This window comes from Dromiciops gliroides, chromosome 1 (genome assembly GCF_019393635.1).
Source record: "Dromiciops gliroides isolate mDroGli1 chromosome 1, mDroGli1.pri, whole genome shotgun sequence".
NCBI lineage: Eukaryota > Metazoa > Chordata > Mammalia > Microbiotheria > Microbiotheriidae > Dromiciops > Dromiciops gliroides.
This window is the reverse complement of record NC_057861.1, coordinates 191141767-191164777: the sequence shown is the minus strand read 5'-3', so window position 1 is coordinate 191164777 and position 23011 is coordinate 191141767. Positions and strand designations below refer to the sequence as shown.

The following is a 23011-nucleotide window of genomic DNA, read 5'->3' as shown; positions in this document are numbered from 1 at the left end:
TGAGGTCCAAGCTCCAAATTGTAGAAATTTGCTGAGACTTCAATAGCCAGTGCTATAGCAGCATCCTGTCCTGTAAAAGGCCTTTGTAGGAGAGTCAAGGAACAAAGGGAAGTGGGCAGAACACATCTGGGCTTGAAATAGAGCTCAGCCCCATACACTGACACCAGTACTTTGGTGCCCTTCACTAAGCTTAAGGGAAAGACCTCAGCATCCATCTGGGGCCAATTCTGCTCCTTCATAAGTTACTTGGGACAAAGACCTAAGCTGGTGAACTGTGAATTGTTTAGTGTAAGAGGAGGCTGAAAAGCATTGAGATCTAGCCTCTAGAGGAAACCATCATCAGAGGGGAGTACAAAAGTGAGCAATAGGGGAAAAGAATGAAGATGCCAAAAATCTCAGAAAGAAATCCTTTCTGGAATAAAATACAATAAAAGTAGTCATTCATTCAGGAAACACAAACAAAAGCACAGACCCAAATGGAGACAACAATAAAATCTTAAATAATGAGTGGGGCAAAGAACAAATCATAAAAACAATAGTTATATGAAAGAAAATAATAATAATGTGAAATATCCTACTAAAATTTCTGGTATGCAGGTAAAGCAATCCTGGGGGGTGGGGAGGGCAGGGAATCATATCCCTACAAACATGTTAACAAAATAGAAAGAAAGGGGAGGGGGGCAGCTAATTGGCACAGTGGATAAAGCACCGGCCCTGGATTCAGAAGGACCTGAGTTCAAATCTGGCCTCAGACACTTCACACTTACAAGCTGGGTGACCCTGGGCAAGTCACTTAACCCTCATTGCCCCCCCCACACACAAAAAAGTTTAGGAGATAGTCAGATTTGAGAATATTTAGATATGATGGACCTCTGGAGAATGTTGAATGAAAACAGAAGGGAATATATCTATTTCTTGGCTTTGCATGGTACCTTCATAACAATTGGTTATGTTTTAGGGCATAAAAACTTCATAAAGAAGTGCAAGCAGAAATATTAAATGCATCTTTTTTCTTAGCATAATGCAATAAAAATCATATTCAATCAACGGCTTTTTTTTTTTTTTTAGTGAGGCAATTGGGGTTAAGTGACTTGCCCAGGGTCACACAGCTAGTAAGTGTTAAGTGTCTGAGGCCGGATTTGAACTCAGGTACTCCTGACTCCAGAGCCGGTGCTCTATCCACTGCGCCACCTAGCTGCCCCTAATCAAGGGCTTTTGAAGCATAGATTTTATAAATAACTTAATTCTGAAAATGGAGGTGGAGGTCAAAGAACAAATCATAGAAACAATCAATAATTTCACTAAAGATAATAACAACGAGACAACATACCAAAGTCTTGGGGATGCAGACAAGGCAGTACCTAAGGGAAATTTTGTAGATTGATCAATCAGGCATAAAACTTTAAAAAAAAAAATAGGAAAAAACAAATTTAAAACCCCAATTAAACAAAATAGAGATCCTAACAAAGAAGTAATTAAGAAAATCAAAAGTTACAAAAACTAGTTGAACTAAAAACTAGGAACTGGTTTTTAAAAAGCAAATAAAATTAGATTAAACATAAGCTAATTTAATTTTTCAAAAGAAAAAGAAATTACCTGTATCAAAAGTGAAAAAGGTGAATTCATAACCAATGAAGATGAAATGGAAGCAATTATTAGGAGCCATTTTGTCCAACAACAGGCCAATAAAATCGACAACCTAAATTAAATGGATGAATATTTACAAAAGTATAAGTTACCCACTAAAATACTTAATACTGTGGTAGGGAAAAAAATTGAACAAACCATAAATGAGCTCCCTAAGGAAAAAATCCAAGGACCAGATGGATTCACAAGTGAATTCTACCAAACACTGAGAGAACAATTAATTTAAATATTACATAAACTATTTGGGAAAAAATAGGTGAAAAAGCCCTACCAATTTCCCTTTATTACATAAATATGATTTGGATACCTAAGACATGAAGATTCAAAATGGAGAAAGAAAACGATAAAACAAATTTCCCTAATGAATATTGATGCAAAATTTTAAAGTAAAAAACAAAAAGGTAGCACCAGCCCTGGATTCAGGAGTACCTGAGTTCAAATCTGGCCTCAGACACTTAACACTTGGTAGCTGTGTGACCCCGGGCAAGTCACTTAACCCCAATTGCCTCCCTTAAAAAAAAATTTTTTTTGCACAAACAAAACCAACATAGCTAACAAGTTTCTTGGGGGGAAGGAAGAGAAGGAGGGATATAAAAAAACGTTTATTTAAAAAAAATTTTCTTGGATAAAGATCTCATTTCTAAAATATATAGGGACCTGGGAGGCAGCTAGGTGGTACGGTGGATAAAGCACCAGCCCTGGATTCAGGAGGACCTCAGTTCAAATTCAGCCTTAGACACTTGACACTTACTAGCTGTGTGACCCTGGGCAAGTCATTTAACCCTCATTACCCCACCCCACCCCCCAAAAGTAAAATATATAGGGACCTGAATCAATTTTTTTCTAACATTTTTTAAAATCAAAAAAGTATTTTATTATTTTCCAGTTACATGTAAAGATAGTTTTCAAAAGATTTTTAGTTCCAAATTTTTCTCCCTCCCTCTGTTCCCTCCCCCCTCCTCAATACAGAAAGCAATCTGATATAGGTTTTATATGTATATACAATCACATCAAACATATTTCTGCCTTAGTCATGTTGTGAAAGAAGAATCAGAACAAAAGGGATAAACCTCAAAAAGAAAAAAAAAGTAGACACAGAAGGGTTGAATCTGCATTCAGAATCCACAGTTCTTTTTCTGGATGTGGAGAACATTTTCCATCATAAATTCTTTGGAATTGTCTTGGATCATTGAACTGCTGAGAAGTCTATCACAGTTGATCTTCATACAGTGTTGCTGTTACTGTGTACAATGTTTTCCTGGTTCTTCTCACTTCATTCAGCATCAGTCCACTTAAATCTTTCCATATTCTTCTGAAATCTGCCTGTTCATCATTTCTCACAGCACAATAGTGTTCCATTACATTCATATGCCACAAATTGTTCAGCCATTTCCCTAATTGATGGACATTCCCTCAATTTCCAATTGTTTGCCACCACAAAGGGAGCTACTATAAATATTTTTGTACATGTGGGCCCTTTTCCCTTTTTTATGATCTCTTTGGGATGCAGACCTGGTAGTGGTATTACTGTGTCAAAGGGTATGCATAGTCTCATAACCCTTTGGGCATAGTTCCAAATTGCTCTCCAGAATGGTTGAATCAGTTCACAACCTTACCAACAATACATTAGTGTTCCAATTTTTCTACAGCTTCTCCAACATTTATTATTTTCCTTTTTTGTTAGCCAATTTGATAGGTGTGAGGTGGTACCTCAAAGTTGTTTTAATTTCATTTCTCTAATCAGCAGTGATTTAGAGCATTTGAGAGTCATAATTTTAGAGCATATGATGATAACTTTTATTTCTTCATCTGAAAACTGTTCATATCCTTTAACCATTTCTTCTCTCTCTCTCTCTCTCTCTCGCTCTCTCTCTCTCTCTCTCGCTCTCTCGCTCTCTCGCTCGCAGTCAGGATTAAGTGATTTGCCCAGAGTCACACAGCTAATAAGTGTCAAATGTCTGAGGCCAGATTTGAACTAGGGTCTTCCTGAATCCAGGGCTGGTGTTTTATCTACTGTGCCACCTAGCTGCCCCACATGATTTATCTTTTTTTCTTTAACCATTTCTCAATTGAGGAATGTCTTCCATGCCTATAAATTTGATTTTGTTCCCTACATATTTTAAAAATGAGGCCTTTATCAGAAATACCAGCTATAAAAATTGTTTCCCAGTTTTTTGCTTCTCTTCTAATTTTAGCTTCATTGCTTCTGTTTGTACAAAACCTTTTTAATTTAATGTAATCAAAATCATCCATTTTTCACTTAACCCTGATTGCCTCACCAAAAACAAACAAACAAAATATCCATTTTGCATTTCATAATATTCTTTATCTCTTGTTTGGTCATAGATTGTTCTCTTCTCCATAGATATGAGAAATAAACTATTCCTTCCTCTCCTAATTTACGTATGGAATCACCCTTTATATCTAAATCATGTACCCATTTTGACCTTATTTTAGTATACAGTGTAAGATCTTGGTCTGTGCCTAGTTTCTGCCATACTATATTTCTGTTTTCCTAGCAGTTTTTGTCAAATACTGAGTTCTTTATCAAACAGTATATTACTATAGTCATTTATCACTATATCTCCTGTGCCTAACCTATTCCATTGATCTACCACTCTATTTCTTAGCCAGTACCAAATAGTTCTGATGCTGAGTCAAATTTATAAGAAGAGCCATTTTCCAATTATAAATGGTCATGGGATATGAACAGACAGTTTTCAGAGGAACATATCAAAGCTCTCAATAGTAATATAAAAAATGCTCTGAATCACAATAATTAGAGAAATGCGAATTAAAATAACTTTGAGGTACCACCTCACAGTCATCAAGTCAACTAAAATGACAAAAAAAAGGAAAATGACAAATGCTAGAGAGGATATGGGAAAATAGGTCCAGTAAAGTATTATTGGTGGAACTCTGAACTAATCTGATCATTCTCTAAAACAATTTAAAACTATGTCCAAAGGACAATTCAACCTGGTATATCCTTGATCCAGCATTACTACTACTAGTTCTATGTCCCCAAGAGATCAGAGAAAGAGGAAAAGGATTTCTGTGTACAAAACTATTTATAGCAGCTCTTTTTGTGGTGGCAAAGAATTGGAAACTGAGGAGATGGGGAATGACTGAATAAGTTATGGTATATGAATGTGATGGAATATTATTTTGCTTTAAGATATTGAAGGGAATGGGGGTCAGCTAGGTGGAGTAGTGGATTAAGCACCAGCCCTGGATTCAGGAGGACATGAGTTCAAATCCAGCCTCAGACTCTTGATACTTACTAGCTATGTGACCCTGAGCAAGTCATTTAACCCTCATTGCCCCACAAAATAAATAAATAAATCAATAGATAGATAGATTTTTTTTTAATGTCTCAAAAAAAAAAGGTATTAAAGGGAATGGTTTCATAAAAAACCTGGGAAGAATTGCATGAACTGATGCAAAGTGAAGACAGAACCAGGAGAACAGTTTACATAGTAACAGCATTATTATAAAAATAATCAACTTTGAAAGACTTGGTAACTATAATCAATACAACGCATTTTTCTCATCACCCAGGCTCAAAATCCATTATAATCCTTAACTTCTCATTTGCTCTCACCTCATATATCTGATCATATACATATCCAAACATCCCCTCTTGCCTGTACTATTACCATAGCTTTCTGATTGTTCTCCCTGCTTAATTTAAATCTCTCCATCCACCACTCAGCTGCCAAAGTGATTTTCCTAAAGCACAAGTCTGACCATTCACTTCCCCTCGCTATTCATTAAACTCCAGTGGTTTCGTATAAACTCCAAGATCATTACAAAGACTTCTGTTTGGTGTATTAAACCCTTTTTATAAAGATTCTTTTCTACCTTTCCAGATTTCTTATATTGCATTCTTCAAACCAGCTACACTGGCTCAATCACTATTCTTGACACATTATACAATGTTTCCCAACTCAATATATTGATACTCAATGTCCCCTATGCTGGGAAGCCTCCTATCTTCCCTGACTTCCTTCGAGACTCAACTCAAATCTCACTTTCTACAGGAGGCCTTTTCTAGTTCCCCAGTTGCTGATGTCTTTCCTCTGAGATCACCTTCCATTTATACTGCATAGATCTTGAATATACAGTTATTTGCATGATTTCTGGTCCACTAGAATGTGAACTTCTTAGGACAGGAACTGTTTTTGCCTTTCTTTGGATCCCCAGCCTGACGCATAGTTACTTAATAAATGCTTGCTGCCTGAGTACCTAATTTTGGATAATCCTTGAGTTGCTCTGGTCAAAAATTCGTCCCTCAGAGGCAAACCTTTTGGTGATGAGCTTCACCAAACTTACCTGGAAACATAGTCCTCATAGAATCATAGATTTAGGGATGAAAGTGACCTTAAAAGCCATCCGGAGGCGGCTAGGCGGCGCAGTGGATAGAGCACCGGCCCTAGATTCAGGAGGACTTGAGTTCAAATCTGGCCTCAGACACTTAACACTTACTAGCTGTGTGACCCTGGGCAAGTCACTTAACCCCAATTGCCTCACTAAAAATTAAAAAAAAAAAGCCATCCAGGGGCAGCTAGGTGGCATAGTGGATAAAAACACCAGAACTGGATTCAGGAAGGCCTGAATTCAAATCTGACCTCAGACACTTGACACTTACTAGCTGTGTGACCCTGGGCAAGTCACTTAACCCTCATTGCCCTGCAAAAACAAAAACAAAACAAAACAAAAAAGCCATCCAGACTTCTTTTAAAGATGAACCTGATACCTGAGTTCAAATCCGGCCTCAGACACTTAACACTTACTAGCTGTGTGACCCTGGGCAAGTCACTTAACCCCGATTGCCTCACTAAAAAAAAAAAGAAGTGAGTATAGATGAACCTGAGGCCCATAGGGATTGAGGGACTTACCCAAAGTTCACAGTTATTAAATGGCAGAGCTAAGATTTGAACATGATTTAAGGATCCACATACTACAGGTCCATTTAATCATTTAGCAATCCAGTTAGCTTTCTGAAGAAATATTTACTTCAAAGGTATAATAAGAATAAACATACAAATATTTACCCCCAACAACTCAGGGGGCATAATCCTTTCTAGGTGCCCTTGATCTATGGGAAAGGGAAGAAAATTAAGTTCACAATTTAGCTCAGTTCCTACATAGCATTAGTTCCAACAGATTCCAAGTGCACACCATCCCCCTAGGCTTTTATTCCTAATCACTTCCTGGCCTCTCAGGGCTTCCTTGCTGAGTTAGTGGCAATATCAACCTGGATTGCTGGACTCCAAGGTCACTTTACCTTGAATTCCTGTGTCTGGGAATCCATTCTCCTCCGTTAGAACTAAAAAGGACAAATGAAGGAAACCCGAAGCTTCCAGCCTATTTTTTAGGCCCAGAGGGCCTAAGGGGATTGAAAAAGTGTCTCATTCCCCACCCAGTTTACTGTATAATTTCAGTGCCTTCACTCTATTTATCTTGTATATATAATTAGTTTTGTATACGTTTATTTGCATATTGTCTTTCCCCCATTAGATTGTAAACTCCTTAAAGGGGGGTTGGAGGCGCTGTCTTTTGCCTCTGTTTGTATCCCTAGCAATCAGCAGAGTACCTCTAACATAGTAGGTGCTTTTTTGATTGATTGATTGATGGTGCCCCTGCTATGGGTGAACAAGATCTTTACACAGCGGGATGCCACTGTAAGACGAAAGACTGTGCCTCAATCAGGTTGATTTTTAAATGAAGGCAGTTCTGGCTACATAGCCCATGGAAAGAGGTTGTTCCCAACAATGTGGTAGGCCAAAGCAAAATGGTCTTCTCTCAGAAGCTGGTCCCTAGCATCTCCCTTGGGGGGACCCCCATCTTGGCTGATCTGGGCATGTGCCAAAACCTTATTAAAAATTTTTATTGATTCTGTTACTGTAAAATTGGTTCTGAAAATATTCCTCTTTCAAAGAATTACTTGCCCACACGATCCAATCAAAATTTAAGGAAAAGTTTTTATTATTTATTATTTAGCACACAGAGGTATGGCCAGGAGAAGAAGCCTAGACTTCAACTCCCAGGGAAGAACAGGTTTATGGCATGTTCCTTAATCAGGCAGCACAAGAGGTATGACTGGGAGAAGAGGTCTGACTTCAACTCCCTGAAAAAAGGAGATAACAATTTTATAGAGGAGAGAAGGGAATGGGAGGAGAGGCCTAAGACTGAGAAGTTACAGCAGCCTGGCAAATGATGATATTAGCTATTTGGATATACGAATAATAAAAATTCTGTATTTCTATCTTGAGATTATTGTTGCTACCTGGTCCTAATCACATAGCCAACACGATTGACTCCCACCTAAGCTCATGCTGTAAATTCAAGGTACCCAGCTTTCTGGGTCTCCCTGACATATCTGTTTGACCAACCACTACCTGCTTCTCCAAGGAAAGAGTAATCTCAAACTGACTGACCTCAGCAAGCTTATCAACCGTATTTCTCCATGGTTATAGTGTCCCCCTCAGGTCCAGAGCATCCCTAACTGGACCCAGGCTTACCAGGCTGCTACTACAATTCTTTTGTTTTATGCTACAATTACATCCCAATAATCCTCTTCTCCCTCTGTTGAAAAAAAAAAGTTAAGCAAAATCAACTGACACAGTATCCATGTCTATATTTTTGCATTTGTGATCAACTCAATTCAATAAACATTTATTAAGTACCTACCATGTGTCAGACACTGTGCAAAGCACTGGCAATACAAATAAGAACCAGAAAGACAGCCCTTGCCCTCAAGGAGCATACAATTTAATAGGAACAAACAACCCACAAAAGGAAGCTGAAAGTTACCTGGAAAGTTCTAAGACCTCTGTAAAGGAAGGCTTTGGGAGTAGCTTATTGCTCTATTCTCCAGTTTTCCCATCAGAGGGGAAAGGCACTTAAGAGAATTGAATTGTTTTTGTTGTTCAGTCACTTCAGTTATGTCTGACTCTTCATGACCCCATTGGGGTTTTCTTGGTAGAGATACTAGAATGGTTTGCCACTTTCTTCTCTAGCTCATTTTGAAGATGAGGAAATTGATGCAAACGGGGTTAAGTGACTTGCCCATTGTCACACAGTAAGTATCTGAGGTCAGATTTGAACTCAGGAAGATGAATCTTCCTGACTCCAGGTCTGGCACTCTGTGGAAGTTAAGAAGGTGTTGTACATCAAAAACTGAGTTCAGCTGCATGGTCATGAGATTTCAGGTGCTCAGCTTATCCTAGACGAGGCGTGATGTTGAAACCTAGCAGAGCTGCTGAAGGAAAATGGTCTTCAGGAATCTATATTGAAGACCACAATTTGTTCCTGATCCAGTAAAGTCTTTTCCCTAAGCACTGGATAGAGTTGGCACTCAATCAACAAAATCTAAAAGAACTAAGATCTCCCTGCCACAGTGAGGTCATCTGAATAGGACTTTTGAGTATATAATTTTAGAACATGAAATGATCCCTTTCCATTTGTTTTCATCTTGTCTCTTAGGAATTCTTTCTTCTGCCTTTGCAGTAATCCAGCTTTGAGAATAGAGTGGTGAGTTTAGATTTTTCAGAGTTCTGTAACAATAACAGAAATAGAATTGTTTAGTGAGCCTATTGAACAAATAAAATGCAATAGTGCATTCTCACCTAAAAATTATCCAGGAATTTAATGGTACTAATTCCTAAGTAAATGTACCATTTGTTATTTTTGTTCATGTAAAATTTAATAAATGTTTACCTATTTGAAGTTCAAATGTTTTATGTCTGTGTTTTTCCCCTTATCAGAATCTTCCATTCCAAAAAATCCAGCACAGTATCACATCTCAAGATCACCAACCAGCTCCAGATAACTGTATCCTTAGTATGGTTGTGGGTCAGTTAAAGGTAAGGATTTGAAAAATCAGTGCTACTTAATGCATATAAGAAGAGTATTGGGGGGGGGGGGCAGCTAGGTGGTGCAGTGGTAAAGCACCAGCCCTGGATTCAGGTGGACCTGAGTTCAAATCTGCCCTTAGACTCTTGACACTTACTAGCTGTGTGACCCTAGGCAAGTCACTTAACCCTCATTGCCCCCCCCCCAAAGAAGAGTATTTGGTAAGTATAAATTTTTGTTACTGTTTCTCATTTCCTTATTGTATTATGGCAATCCTTCTACACTTCCCCAAATAATTCCTCAATCTCAAAACTGACCATCTTTTAATCAGCCCCCTTAAGTTCTTTCCTTGTCCATTAACCTTGATTATTTTTTTAAATTATAGTTACATTGGGGGCAGCTAGGTGGCGCAGTGGACAAAGCAGTGGCCTTAGATTCAGGAGGACCTGAGTTCAAATTCAGCCTCAGACACTTGACACTTAACTAGCTGTGTGACCCTGGGAAAGTCACTTAACCCTCTTTGCCCTACAAAAACAAAAACAAAAACAACAAAAATTATAGTTACATTATCAGATTACCCATAGTAGGTTGCTGAAACTTTGGTATAAGCACCTCAGCCTTTGAGTTAAGTAATCTACTGTTTATCACCATAGAATTTATCATTCATAGAATGACCTATCTCCTTGGACACATTTTATCAAACCTTTTAGCTTTACCTATGTGTCTCAAATGATGCCTTAGGACAGGATCAAAGGAAAATTTCTGGACTTGGACTTAATTATTGAATAGAAACTTGACTGGGAGTTGATAGTAAATTCAACCATAGCAGGAGAAAGAAAACCAAGATATCAGGGGCTTATTCAATTTTATGAAAGGAAATAAAGGAAAAATACAAATGTTTGGGGAAAAGACTGAGAGGTAGAATTAAAGAAGTCAGTAACCAAAGAAGCCTATATTAGGGGCAGCTAGGTGGCGCAGTGGATAAAGCACCAGCCCTGGATTCAGGAGTACCTGAGTTCAAATCCGGCCTCAGACACTTGACACATACTAGCTGTGTGACCCTGGGCAAGTCACTTAACCCCCATTACCCCACCAAAAAAAAAAAAAAAAAGAAGAAGCCTATATTATATTAAAGTCTCAGGAAAAATGTGTGCTATGGATTTATAACCAACTAGCAATAGTTAAGAGGCCATTTTAGTAAAAGGAAAAGGATTTCTTTCCCTTAAAAAATTAAAATACCATGTAAGAACAGGGAAGTCATAGGGAAGTAGGTTAGGTATAAACTAGAAATTAGGAAAGTCAAAGAATACTTTGAAAAGCAGTGTGCAGTACTTTGACAATCCATGGGGCAAAGGTATTTGAGGATAAAAAAAAAATGACGGTCGATTTGGAAAAGTGCAATCCCCTGATCTTTGAATGACCCGCAACTTTTCTGGATAGGGAAGGTGCCAAACTGATGAGGATTAGAATACCAGAAAACGTTCTGAGTCTATGCATTAATAAGTAAATAATTTAAATAATAGGTAAAGAAAAGAAAGGAAGGGAAAATTTTTTAAAAAAGAAAAGGAAGGGAAAGAGGGAGGGAGGGAGGAACTGAGCCAACAATTAAAACTCAGGGCAAGAACCTAGTAATTGTTATAGCCCTGGATTCAGGAGTTCCTGAGTTTAAATCCAGCCTCAGACACTTGACACTTACTGGCTGTGTGACCCTGGGCAAGTCACTTAACCCCCATTGCCCCGCAAAAAAAAAAAAAAAAGGAAGAATATATTCTTCTATTAAACCTTGATAATTATAAGCATTTAATTCCTACTGATGGTGATTGGATGCCATTTAAAACACTATATGAAAAACAAACAAACAAACAAAAACACTATATGAGGGGGCAGCTAGGAGGCACAGTGGATAGAGCACCAACCCTGGATTCAGGAGGACCCGAGTTGAAATATGACCCCAGACACTTGACACTTACTAGCTGTGTGACCCTGGGCAAGTCACCTAACCCTCATTGTCCTGAAAAAAAAACCAAACACACTATATGAGCGGACCCAAGAAAACAATATATACAATGATTATGATAAATAGGATAGCTATGAAATAAAATCAAGCCAATATTTCAAAATTAGAAAAAACACAGGGGCAGCTAGGTAGCACAGTGGATAAAGCACCAGCCCTGGATTCAGGAGGACCTGAGTTCAAATTCGGCCTCAGACACTTGACACTAGCTGTGTGACCTTGGACAAGTCACTTAACCCTCATTGCCCCACAAAAAAAAACAAAAGCCAAAAACCAAAACCACACATGACTCAAAGGAAGAGATATGAGAAGATAGCCCCACCCCATCCCTTATAGCTCTCTGGAAGGTCTATAAGTATACATTGCACATATTTTCAGGCTTTTTCCAATGTATTAATCAGTTACGTAGATTTTTCCCTCTTTATCTCTATTTTTTTGTCTTAAAATACTGTTTGTAATATGATTGGCTTTCTGGCAAGATGAGAGGGAGGGGAAGGATACTTGGGAAGTTATAGTGATGTAAAAAAAAAAAGATAGTAAAAACTTATTTAAAAAACAAATACCGGGGGGCAGCTAGGTGGTGCAGTGGATAAAGCACTGACCCTGGATTCAGGAGGATCTGAGTTCAAATCCAGCCTCAGACACTTGACACTTACTAGCTGTGTGACCATGGGCAAGTCACTTAACCCTCATTGCCCTGCAAAAAGAAAAGAAAAGAAAAGAAAAAAGTCCATTGTCACCCATTTTGGGGGCAGCTAGGTGGTGCAGTGGATAAAGCACCAGCCCTGGATTCAGGAGGACCAGGGTTCAAATCCGGCCTCAGACACTTGACACTTACTAGCTGTGTGACCCTGGGCAAGTCACTTAACCCCCATTGCCCCGCAAAAACAAACAAACAAACAAACAAAAAAATACCAGGGCAGCTAGGTGGCGCAGTGGATAGAGCACTGGCCCTGGAATCAGGAGTACCTGAGTTCAAATCCAGCCTCAGACACTGTGTGACCTTGGGCAAGTCACTTAACCCCAATTGCCTCACTAAAAAAAAGAAAAAAGAAAAAACAAATATCATAGAATAACTTTTCCCTCCCCCCTTCCTTTCTTTTTAAAAGGTAGATGAAGAACCTGTGATGGGATTTCACCAACTGTTTATTCTGAAGAATATGAACGACAAATGGATTTGCACTAATGATATTTTTAGACTGGCTTTGTACAACTTTGCTTGAGTATTTGTATCCTTTCTACTCTCACACTTTCCTTACCCTGTTGTTTTTGGCTTGGTTCAACTTATGACAAAGAGGCAACATTGGATTTTTCTTTTAGTTTTGCTCCATTATGTGTTGACAAATAAAGAAGCATGGATGACTGTGTAAAACAATCAAAGGGCAACTTCAGGGAAAGGATGGAGAGTTCTGCATCAAAATTTCATGATCATTGGGAAATTGACTCAAATAGGAGAAGCCCCAAGGTGTGCTATCTTGGGAGGACAGATGCAAACAAAATGTACCTTTTAAGGAAAAGGGCCCTGTTCAGGGGATTGCATTTTTATCTGTTAGAACTGAGGAAAAAATTTTATACGCATGGATTTAATAATAATAGATACTTCTCACTTTAAAGAAACTCTGGATTGGAAAACCCAATTCACTTCCTTGATGCTCCTGCTTTGTATTCAGCCAAAAATTAGTTAGCAATGCAGTTAATTCTAGGCAAGTTATTTTTGTAGCTGTACTCAGAACATCTGTGGGATGGTGGCTGACACAAAGTAGACTTTTGCGTGTCAGATATTAGAATATAGGAAACTGCTTTATCACACAGATTTATAATGTTTGTGTTACTGTTCCATCAAGCTGAATCTTTTTATCCTTATATTCTTAAATGTGTGAAGCTACCAATTTCAGTATATAAACCAATGAACCAGAAAACTTTGGATGTTAGGAATGATGAAATGCTAATTTTTTTTAAATCATAAAGAAAAGTAAATAATTTTTTAACCTAAAGTTTGCTATACTAAATGGACAAAAAGCAATGGCCAAGACATATGGGTTTATTTTTAATTGTAGAGGGATGGCAACCTCTCTGAGCTTGGTTATAGCATATTGGTTCAAATAATTGCCAAGTATTTGATAGATTATGAGCACACCATGCTCCTGTACACCAACAGAAGGCATGAAGAGCCAGACTTTTGCTTTTTTATTCTGGTTTATGAATTTTCTCTTATGTTCAACACACTTTAAAAGAAGGTTCTACACATCAATTTTTATATTAAAATGAAAACCAGATATTGATACATGCTGAAAAAGGAATAAAGCAGTATATGCTATGTTTGATTCCAATAGATCAGTGTCAAAACTGGAAGAGAATTTAAAGTATAGCTTACCCAAGTCCTTCAATTTACAGAAAAGTCATAGGCTCAGAAAAGTTGTAACTTGCCTAGTTAGGTAGCTAATTATTGTCAGAGCTAGAATGTATACACATCTCCCAATTACTAAGTCAGCAACCTTTCCCTTCTCACCCTCTCCAACCTGACCCTACTGCCAGTTGTCTTTCGTTGTTCATAGATGCCTGTGGCATCTTTCTAGTTGCGTTTATACCTGAAGAAGGATCCCCCTCCAAAGATCTCTGACAAATGGTCATTCAGGCAATACTTGAAGATCTCCAGTGAAGGGAACACACTACAGATGCTCATTCTACTATTGAATCTCTCTGTGGGGAAGTTTTTCTTTATATCACATTTGATTCTGTCCCTCTGCCACTTCCATCTGTTGCTCCTAGTTTTGTGCTCTGGAGCCCAGCAGAAGTTGATTCATTCCTACGTGTGATAAGCATTCAAATACTTGAAGACAGGTATCGTATTCTCTCTTCTCACAATTCTTTTTGCCATCTCTGGAAGCAATCCAGATTGGCTATCCTTCTAAAATATGGGATCCAGAACAAAATGCTATTCCAAATGTAATTTGACTAGGGCAGAATTTTAAGAGCTTGCCATCTCCCTTTTTCTGGGTGATGTGCTTCTTCTCAAAGCACCCTATGGATAGCATTCTTTTTTTTTTTTTTTTGCCTGCCATATCACACTGTTGATTTAAATTGAGTTTGCAGTCCACTAAAACCCTTACATTTCCTTCACATAAGTTGTTTTCTAACCATGCCTCCCCTATTTTTATATTTGTAAAGCTGATTTTTTAACCCATATGAAACTAGATTTATTTATCTCAATTGAATCTTATTACATTTGCCACTCCATCCTCATCCCCTGCCATTCTACCCACTGAAGGAAGTATTTCTGTTTCTTTATTCTCATTTGACATGCCAGCTATGCTTCATAGATTTAAGTCATTTCCAAATTTCATAAGCATGACATCTGTGCCTGTATGCAATTCCTTGAAGAAAATGTCGAGTGGAATTGGGTTAAGGACAAATCCTTGAGGCACTCCATTATGTATCTACCTCTAGTTGACACTAAGCTATTGAGTATTCTCTGAATATGGCCATTCATCAAGTTTCAGATCCAGCTAACTATGCTGTTATTTTCTAATTTCTTTTAATCTGGAAGAAAGTGACCTACTTAAGAAACTTTTTGTTGTTGTTCTTTGTATTGCCAATACCTAGCACAACTCTAGGTACGAATGCTTACATGTGGTAAGTACTTACTAAATGATGATTGAATTAAATCCTGCCCTCAAAGATCTTTGTTGACAAACTATATATGGCATTTCTCTGACTTACCAATAGAGTGACCCAGTTGCAAAAAAAAAAAGGTTAGCTTGGCATGGTTTTTTCTCCATAAAGTCAGGCTGACTCTTAGTGATCACCACTTCTCTTTCTTGATATCAACATCCTTTTAACAAAATGTTCCATAAATTTGTCAGGAGTCACAGTCAAGTTCCTTGGCTCATATATTGCTTTAATTTTCTGAAAATCAAGATGTTTGTCATAGAGCTGTCTATTTAAAGCCTGAAAAGGTGTTAGATATTACATTGTCTGAGGTAAGATTGGAATTCATGTTTTCCAGACTCCAAGTTCAGTGCACCACTGCTCATTCTCCAATATAAAGGCCTAACAATCACACTTCCAGTTCATTCAGTATCCTTGAATGTGTTGATTGGGACTTGTTGATGACTTCTTCAAAGGCAGCTAGTGTACTCTTATTGTCTACCTACTTTAGAATTCAATTCCTTATAGACAATATTATGCCCTGTACAATCCACATATTATCCTTCCTGGCAGAGGAAACAGAAGATAAATGAGAACTAAGCAATCCAGGAATGTTTTTGCTGTTGTCCATTATCATCATCTACCCCAAATAGTGGTCTCCCCACTCCCAACATAGGCATCTAGGTGATACAGTAGATAGAACAGTGGGCCTGTCACAAAAAGACTTGAATTACATTACAGTCTTAGATACTCCCCAAGTTGTATAATGATTGGAATGATGCCACCTGCTGGAGACTTACTGTAGGAAAGCACCATGAGGAGAAGGCCTCTAAGGGCAAGGCCATGTGGCTTTTCTTTGGTGTCAGGAAGTGATATTTGCTTGTGGGAGGAAGAGGGAGCGAGGCTGATGCTCTGGCTCTCTTTCGTCAGGACTCTGGTGGAGAGTGGAGTGAGAAATGCACTCTCCCTTTAATGGATAGATGAATCTAGGCCTTTCTCTCTTCACCAAATTCTTATTCTCCTTAATAAATGCTTAAAAGTCTAACTCTTGCTAAAGCTTATTATAATTTATTGGCGACCACTCATTAGATATTTTAGACAGACTAGCTAGAATTTTAGCCCCTTACAGTTGTATGACCCTGGGTAAGTCACTTAATCTTTGTCTGCCTCAGCTTCCTCAAATCTAAAATGGGGATAATAATAGCACCTACTTTACAGGGTTATTGTCAGTATCAAATGAGGTAATATTTATAAAGCACTTAGCACAATGCTGGGCACTTTGTAGGTGCTTTTAAAATACCCCTTTCACTTTTCCTTCTCATGGCTTTTAAAGCTCTTTATCTTAATATTCTTGACTAGTTTCAGATCATTTTAGGCATTGGGCATCTGATTTCTTATAGACTAATATTCTTTTGCACTGAATTTGGATTACTTGTCCAATCTTTCATTGTAGCTTTTTAAAACAAAAACAAACCCAAAGTCCATCAGTGAGTTCCCTGTGTATCTACAATGATCCTTTAAGGAAAGTTCTCCTTAGGGACTGTCATATTTGACAAGATTAGGGAGACTTTCTATCATGCCTCAGATACGTGCCCTAGGAAGTTGGCAGACCTTTCAATTTTTTATGTCACACTGTCAAATGGCTCCCTCCCTATTCCTCAACTGATTGTCTCATTCCTCTGACCAATATTAGGTGACCTTACAGGATTTATGGATCCACATAATTTTTCCAAGCACAGTAAACTACTTCCTCCTAAGATGGACCAATTTCTTCTTGGAAGAATATCATGAACTATTGCTTAGAGTATGCAATGACTTTCCTTCCATCTTTAAGCACAAACCCAGTTTAGATCTGATAACCCACCTTCTCTTTCCTTGCCACTTAGCTAGCGAATGGGAAGAATTTTCAAGACTTAACCATACCAAATCAGCCTGTAGAGATTGCTTTTTGCACCCATGTATTATGATTGTATATAGGTTTTTTGAAGTAAGCAAAAAGGAATCTTACCACTTTATACTCATTATAACAATCATCATATATACTTATCTCATAAAGATACTCAAAATCACAATTTTAGAGCTGGAATGCACTATATGAAACACTACATATTTTTAATGTGGGCTGAATTTAATGAGCTAGAGCTTTGTAAGCTAATTCAATGGAGATATATTCTCTATATCTGTCTTCTAATTGTCTAGTTGGATAAGAATTAGCCAAGTGTGCTCCTGTTCTCTTTGCTTGATCATCATAATCTGCATGTGTTAAGTTAAACAAATTGATAACGTACATCACAGTGAAACCTCTCACAAATCTGCTGACACAACCCTTTATGGTTAAGGGAATTGAGACAATGAGATGAGCTATTATATAGGACAAGAAAAGACCATATATAGATGGTATACATGGCTTCCTGTCTTCTCCATCCCTCTACCTCTAATAGTGGAAATTAAAGGTAACTTGAATACTTAATTTGCCAGGTTGACCCTGCTGTCGCCTTTTTAAACTCCAGAGGAGCAGGGACCATATATTCTCTAAACTTTGTATCTTTGGGGGCAGCTAGATGGCGCAGTGGTTAAGGTACCGGCCCTGAATTCAGGAGTACCTGAGTTCAAATCCGGCCTCAGACACTTGACACTTACTAGCTGTGTGACCCTGGGCAAGTCACTTAACCCCCATTGCCTACAAAAACAAAACCAAAAAAACAAACAAATAAACTTTGTATCTTTCCCAGCACTTTGGCATAGTACTGTGAACTATGGTAAGGGCTCACTGTTTGTTGAGCAAATCACTGAAAAAATGGGAATCTTTGAGGGAACATGTTCTCTAATAGTTGTTAGAAATGTTTCTTTCTAGGATGAGGGGGAGATGGTTGAAGGTATTTCTAACAGTTATCAAGGATTGTGCATCAAAGACTTGGAAATGACAATTTGTTTATTAAAACAATTCATTCTGATAAACCCACAAAATCATCTGTAGTTTTGTATACTTTTAATACTAAGAGAAATACCCTTTTCCAGTAATTAAAAAAAAAAACCAATGTCATTGACTTCTGAAGGCCTATTTAAAGACAATATTAAACTGATTTTGACAGAAGACAAGGAAGAACTGAACAAATAAATGAATACTCACTGCTTGGTTTTTGGTTGAGCAAAGTTAAAATGTTAACACTACCCAAACTAGGTTACAGATTTATGACAATACCATTCAAAATATCAATGAGGTATTTCACAAAATTAACAATTTAAAAATCCATATGGAATTAGGTGAGAATATTTTAAAATACATGGGAAAGGGGGCAGCTAGGTGGTGCAGTGGATAGAGCACAGGCCCTGGATTCAGGAGGACCTGAGTTCAAATCCAGCCTCAGACATGTAACACTAACTGTGTGACTCTGGGCAAGTCACTTAACCCCAATTGACTCACAAAAAAAAAAAAGGCATGTCAAAATACATGGGAAAGTAGGGGGCAGCTAGGTGGTGCAGTGGATAAAGCACTGGCCCTGGATTCAGGAGTACCTGAGTTCAAATCCAGCCTCAGACACTTGACACTAGCTGTGTGAACCCTGGGCAAGTCACTTAACCCTCATTGCCCAGAAAAAAAAACACATGGGAAAGTAAACCGATCAAGATGGAATATTCATTGTTTAGATCATGAAATGTACTAAAAAGCAATAATTATAAAAACTCTGGTACTGAAAAAAAGTGGCAAAATGGGTGAATGGAACAGAACTGATAACCCAATAGAACCCAATCTATATAAAAGGTTAGTATTTGATAAACCCATGCTTGAAGAAGCATTAAGGAATGAAATAACTATTTAATAAAAATTTCTGGGGAAACAGTATCTGCATGTCAAAAAATCGGTTTGGGCCCAAGCCTCAAAACATATTTGGCAACAAGCTTTTTTTTTTTTTTAGTTAAAACCCATATGCATTTTATTAGGTCCTTTTTAATCCCTGTCTGAGGCTAAATTATAGTCAATTTTCCCAGATTACTATCTGACTTAAAAGTATTATATAAAAGCTATGTAAGTATTAGTTGCTGCTGCTAGTTTTTCATGTTCTTTACCTGGCTCATACATTTTATTTTTAATTTATGATATAAAGCAAGAATTTCCATAACATAATACAACAAAAAAAGTTCATTGCAAATGAAACCACAAATCTACTATGCAAAACTTGCTATTACCAAGTTTGGTTGACAAGAAACTCTTGAAAAGATGGGTGATCTTGATGCAGTCCAGGTAGACTAGGTCCCTTTTTCTTTAGTAAGGAGAGGAGACATAAAAATATAATACTAAAAACTAACACCCCTAAATGCTTCACAATTATTTTATTCTTGCAACAATTTTCTAAGGAAGAAAATTTAGCAAGACCTGTGTTGTTCTCATCTAACCTATTGATGGTTGGCATATTTAGGGTACCGGGAGTCTGGTCATCTTAGAATGGTACATTTTAAAGAGGTTTCATCTTTTTGTGCTCTGAAGTACTAAAATTTTTGTGCAACCTATTCAACTAATTACTCAGAATCAGCCTGCAGTCCTGTATTAGCTTCATTTCCTATAAATCAAATGTACCACTTTTAACTTTAAGAACTAGATTTTTGGGGCAGCTAGGTGGCGCAGTGGATAGAGCACCGGCCCTGGAGTCAGGAGTACCTGAGTTCAAATCCGGCCTCAGACACTTAACACTTACTAGCTGTGTGACCCTGGGCAAGTCACTTAACCCCAATTGCCTCACTAAAAAAACAAACAAAAAAAAAAACAAACAAAAAAGGAAATAAGAACTTAATACGTGACAAAATTCGTTGGGGCTAGACCTGTAGGTTTTTTTAGTTTAGGAAACTGTAGGTGATGAAATTCCCACTACCAAAGCAGATCAAGAACTGTTCTGGAACTTACAATCTTTGTTGCTTTCGAGATCAAATGATTTGCCCTGGGTCACAAATTTACTATGACTTAAAAACTGGATTTGACCTTTGGTCTTCCGGACTGCAAGGCTAGCTCTCTAGCTACTATATGCTTCCCAAGATACCGAGATTGTCCAATATATATCCAACATTGGGCTATTACCAGCTATTCATTAAAATAATAAAATGATGGAATTCAATATTGGCGGGTCTTTAGGAAATCAGGAACTATTTTACATTAATTTTGGAACTATTGAATAGCATAGGCATTTTGGAGAGTAAGACTACAATATACAATAAAAGTCATGAAGCTGATATATTTAAATACAGTAATTACATGGCTAAAAGAGTATAGTACACATATCCAAAGAAAATAAAGTTCTTTTGTACAAAAAATTCACATATACTTGATATATAATAGCAAAAAAAAAAGAAAAGGAAAACAATCTATCTTCAATGACTGGGGAATGGCTAAATAAATTATAAGATATTAATATAATGGAATACAATGGTACCATAAAAACCATAAATATGAAACCTATGAAGAATGTGGAAAGACCTATAGAAAAGGAAATACAAAGTGAAATCATCACCAGAATTGTGTCTTTCTGTGTGTGTGCAATTGTATTTTTTTAAAAAAAGAACAAGAGGGGGCAGCTAGGTGGCGCAGTGGAAAGAGCATTGGCCCTGGATTCAGGAGTACCTGAGTTCAAATCCAACCTCAGACACTTGACACTTGCTAGCTGTGTGACCCTGGGCAAGTCACTAAACCCCCATTGCCCTGCAAAAAAAAAAAATAAAGAACAAGAAAAGCAAGAGATAATGGAAATTTAGGCAAAATAATTGGGGACACAAAACAGAAACTTTTTTTTTGCTCAGGCTTTTTGGTTCACTTGGTTCTACCTTTTTGTGTGTGTGTGAGGCAATTGGGGTTAAGTGACTTGCCCAGGGTCACACAGCTAGTGTCAAGTGTCTGAGACCAGATTTGAACTCAGGTCCTCCTGACTCCAGGGCCAATGCTCTATCCACTGCACCACCTAGCTGCCCCATTGGTTCTACCTTTTTAAGGGTTGATGGTTTTATATAACATTTTATTGATTATTTTATATGTTTTTAAAAATTTTCTGTTTGTGGTTATTAATTTTATAATAAATGTTTTTAAGTTGTTCCATGTAATAAGGCTGAACAAGTAATATATGTCATATATTAAGTAAGTTTTGCTTTATAGAGGTGTATGTATGCCTTACTCAACATTCTATTAAACCCAGGAATATTAACCTTATAATAATTACCTATGTTAGCAGAATACCATCTCTCTTTATGTAAATTACTACTTCCCTGTAGTTTTTCCTCAACTAAAAAAATAAGATGAAGCATTTCCCATCTATGATTCTAGACACAGTAAAAGTGTTGTAATGCATATTCAAATACCTGGAATGGCACTCCAATTTTTCATTTGCTCTTTTTCTGACATGTTTTCACATATATAACTCCTAGCTCCCACTATCAAAACTCATGTACCACTTTCCACATGAAATCTTTCTTGTTCCCTTCAACTGATAGTACCATCCCTCTCAAACTACCCTGCATTTATTCTCTTTTTAATCTCTGTATACTTATAAATGTCCTTATTGTTTCCTCCATTAGAATATAAACTCCTTGTGATGAAGGATTGTATCATTCATTGTATTTATATCTTCAGTGCCTAGCACAGTTCCTGGTTCATAGTATGTACCTAATAAATACTTCTTGACATAATGTGCAACACTATGCACACACACAACCTTCGTGTATATTATTAGATCTTCATAAGAGAGATATAGACACCAAGTAGAACTTTTGTTATACCTGTCATTTTCAACTTGAATTCATCCACTACAAAGTAGGCTTCATTTCCAGGTCTTGTATAATGGCAATAACACAAAGGTATTATAATTGTGATTTCATTGGTATATTGAACTTCTAGTTGAGTAAAATCCCCTTATCAACCCAAATTGGCACTTTCTCCAAATTAAAATATGAACTGAGAGGTTAAGTGACTTGCCCAGGTTACAGTCAGTATTTGTCTGAAGCAGGATTTGCACCTGTGTATCCTTGACTTTAAGGACAGTTTATAAGAATAGGAATTTTTTTTAAAGTACTCCAGAGATAGCTCACACATCCTGAATATATCTGACCATCTGTGTTTTATTGTCTTCAGAACTGATTTAGACATAGCACAATATTTTTGGAATACCATCATAGCCCTTCAAAAAATAGTAAAACATTGCACTTCTTGTTTCATGTATTATGCAACAATTCTTGCATCTTTATATTTGGTCTTAAGTGAACTTATGTCTCCTCCATTTACATCTTTCTGAGTTTTTAGTTCTTGAGAGTGAATTTTAGTCCTATAAGTCCAATGACTTTTCAAACATGCTTTTAAACTAGATATTGGCTAACTCAACTATATTTCTAATGTGTTTTATCACTCAAATTTTCACTGGGTTTGTCATCTGTCCTGTTTGTAATTTTGTTTTCTCCCCTTCCTTTTTGCCAAGAGGAAGAAGGTCAGTGAAGAAGTAGCCTTGAATAACCCTTTTGCAGACTTACATACAAAGTGTCATGCATCCTGGAGCCATTTCTTTACATAAGGAGGAAAAGGCTGTCTGATGACAGACTAAGATAAAATTGAATGCAAAGCAACAGCCTTCCTATTAGGCTTCAGGAAAGAGTTTCAGGCCGGACCAGATAAATTGATGCCTTAGTAGTAATAAGGTAACTCTCAAGGTAGAGAGAGGCAAAGGGATATAGATTTAGGATGAATGTAAGTGGATGAGGGTGGATGTGTGGATAAAAGGAATATAAAAGAGAGAAAGAATTTTCTTTTCCTCACCAGGGTGTCTATGAATGAATTTGGGGGCCAGAGCTAGATAGAACTGAAGTCAGAAACAA

At 37.4% G+C, this 23011-nt stretch overlaps 1 protein-coding gene across 12 annotated transcripts in view; it reads left to right on the top strand.

Annotated features, from left to right (window-relative positions):
* Positions 1 to 22051, top strand: part of LOC122735942 (nuclear transport factor 2-like) — a 39758-nt gene extending 17707 nt beyond the window's left edge. For 11 of the 12 annotated variants that reach the window (XM_043977835.1, XM_043977843.1, XM_043977839.1 and 8 more), the window contains 2 exons: positions 9420 to 9518; positions 12631 to 15934. In XM_043977835.1, the coding sequence (XP_043833770.1) occupies positions 9420 to 9518; positions 12631 to 12744 (213 nt within the window). In that variant the 3' untranslated portion in view covers positions 12745 to 15934. Of the gene's footprint in view, positions 1 to 9419; positions 9519 to 12630; positions 15935 to 21445 lie in introns of those variants that run through there. The other variant, XM_043977840.1, reaches the window with a different exon arrangement.
* The last annotated feature ends 960 nt before the right edge of the window (positions 22052 to 23011 follow it).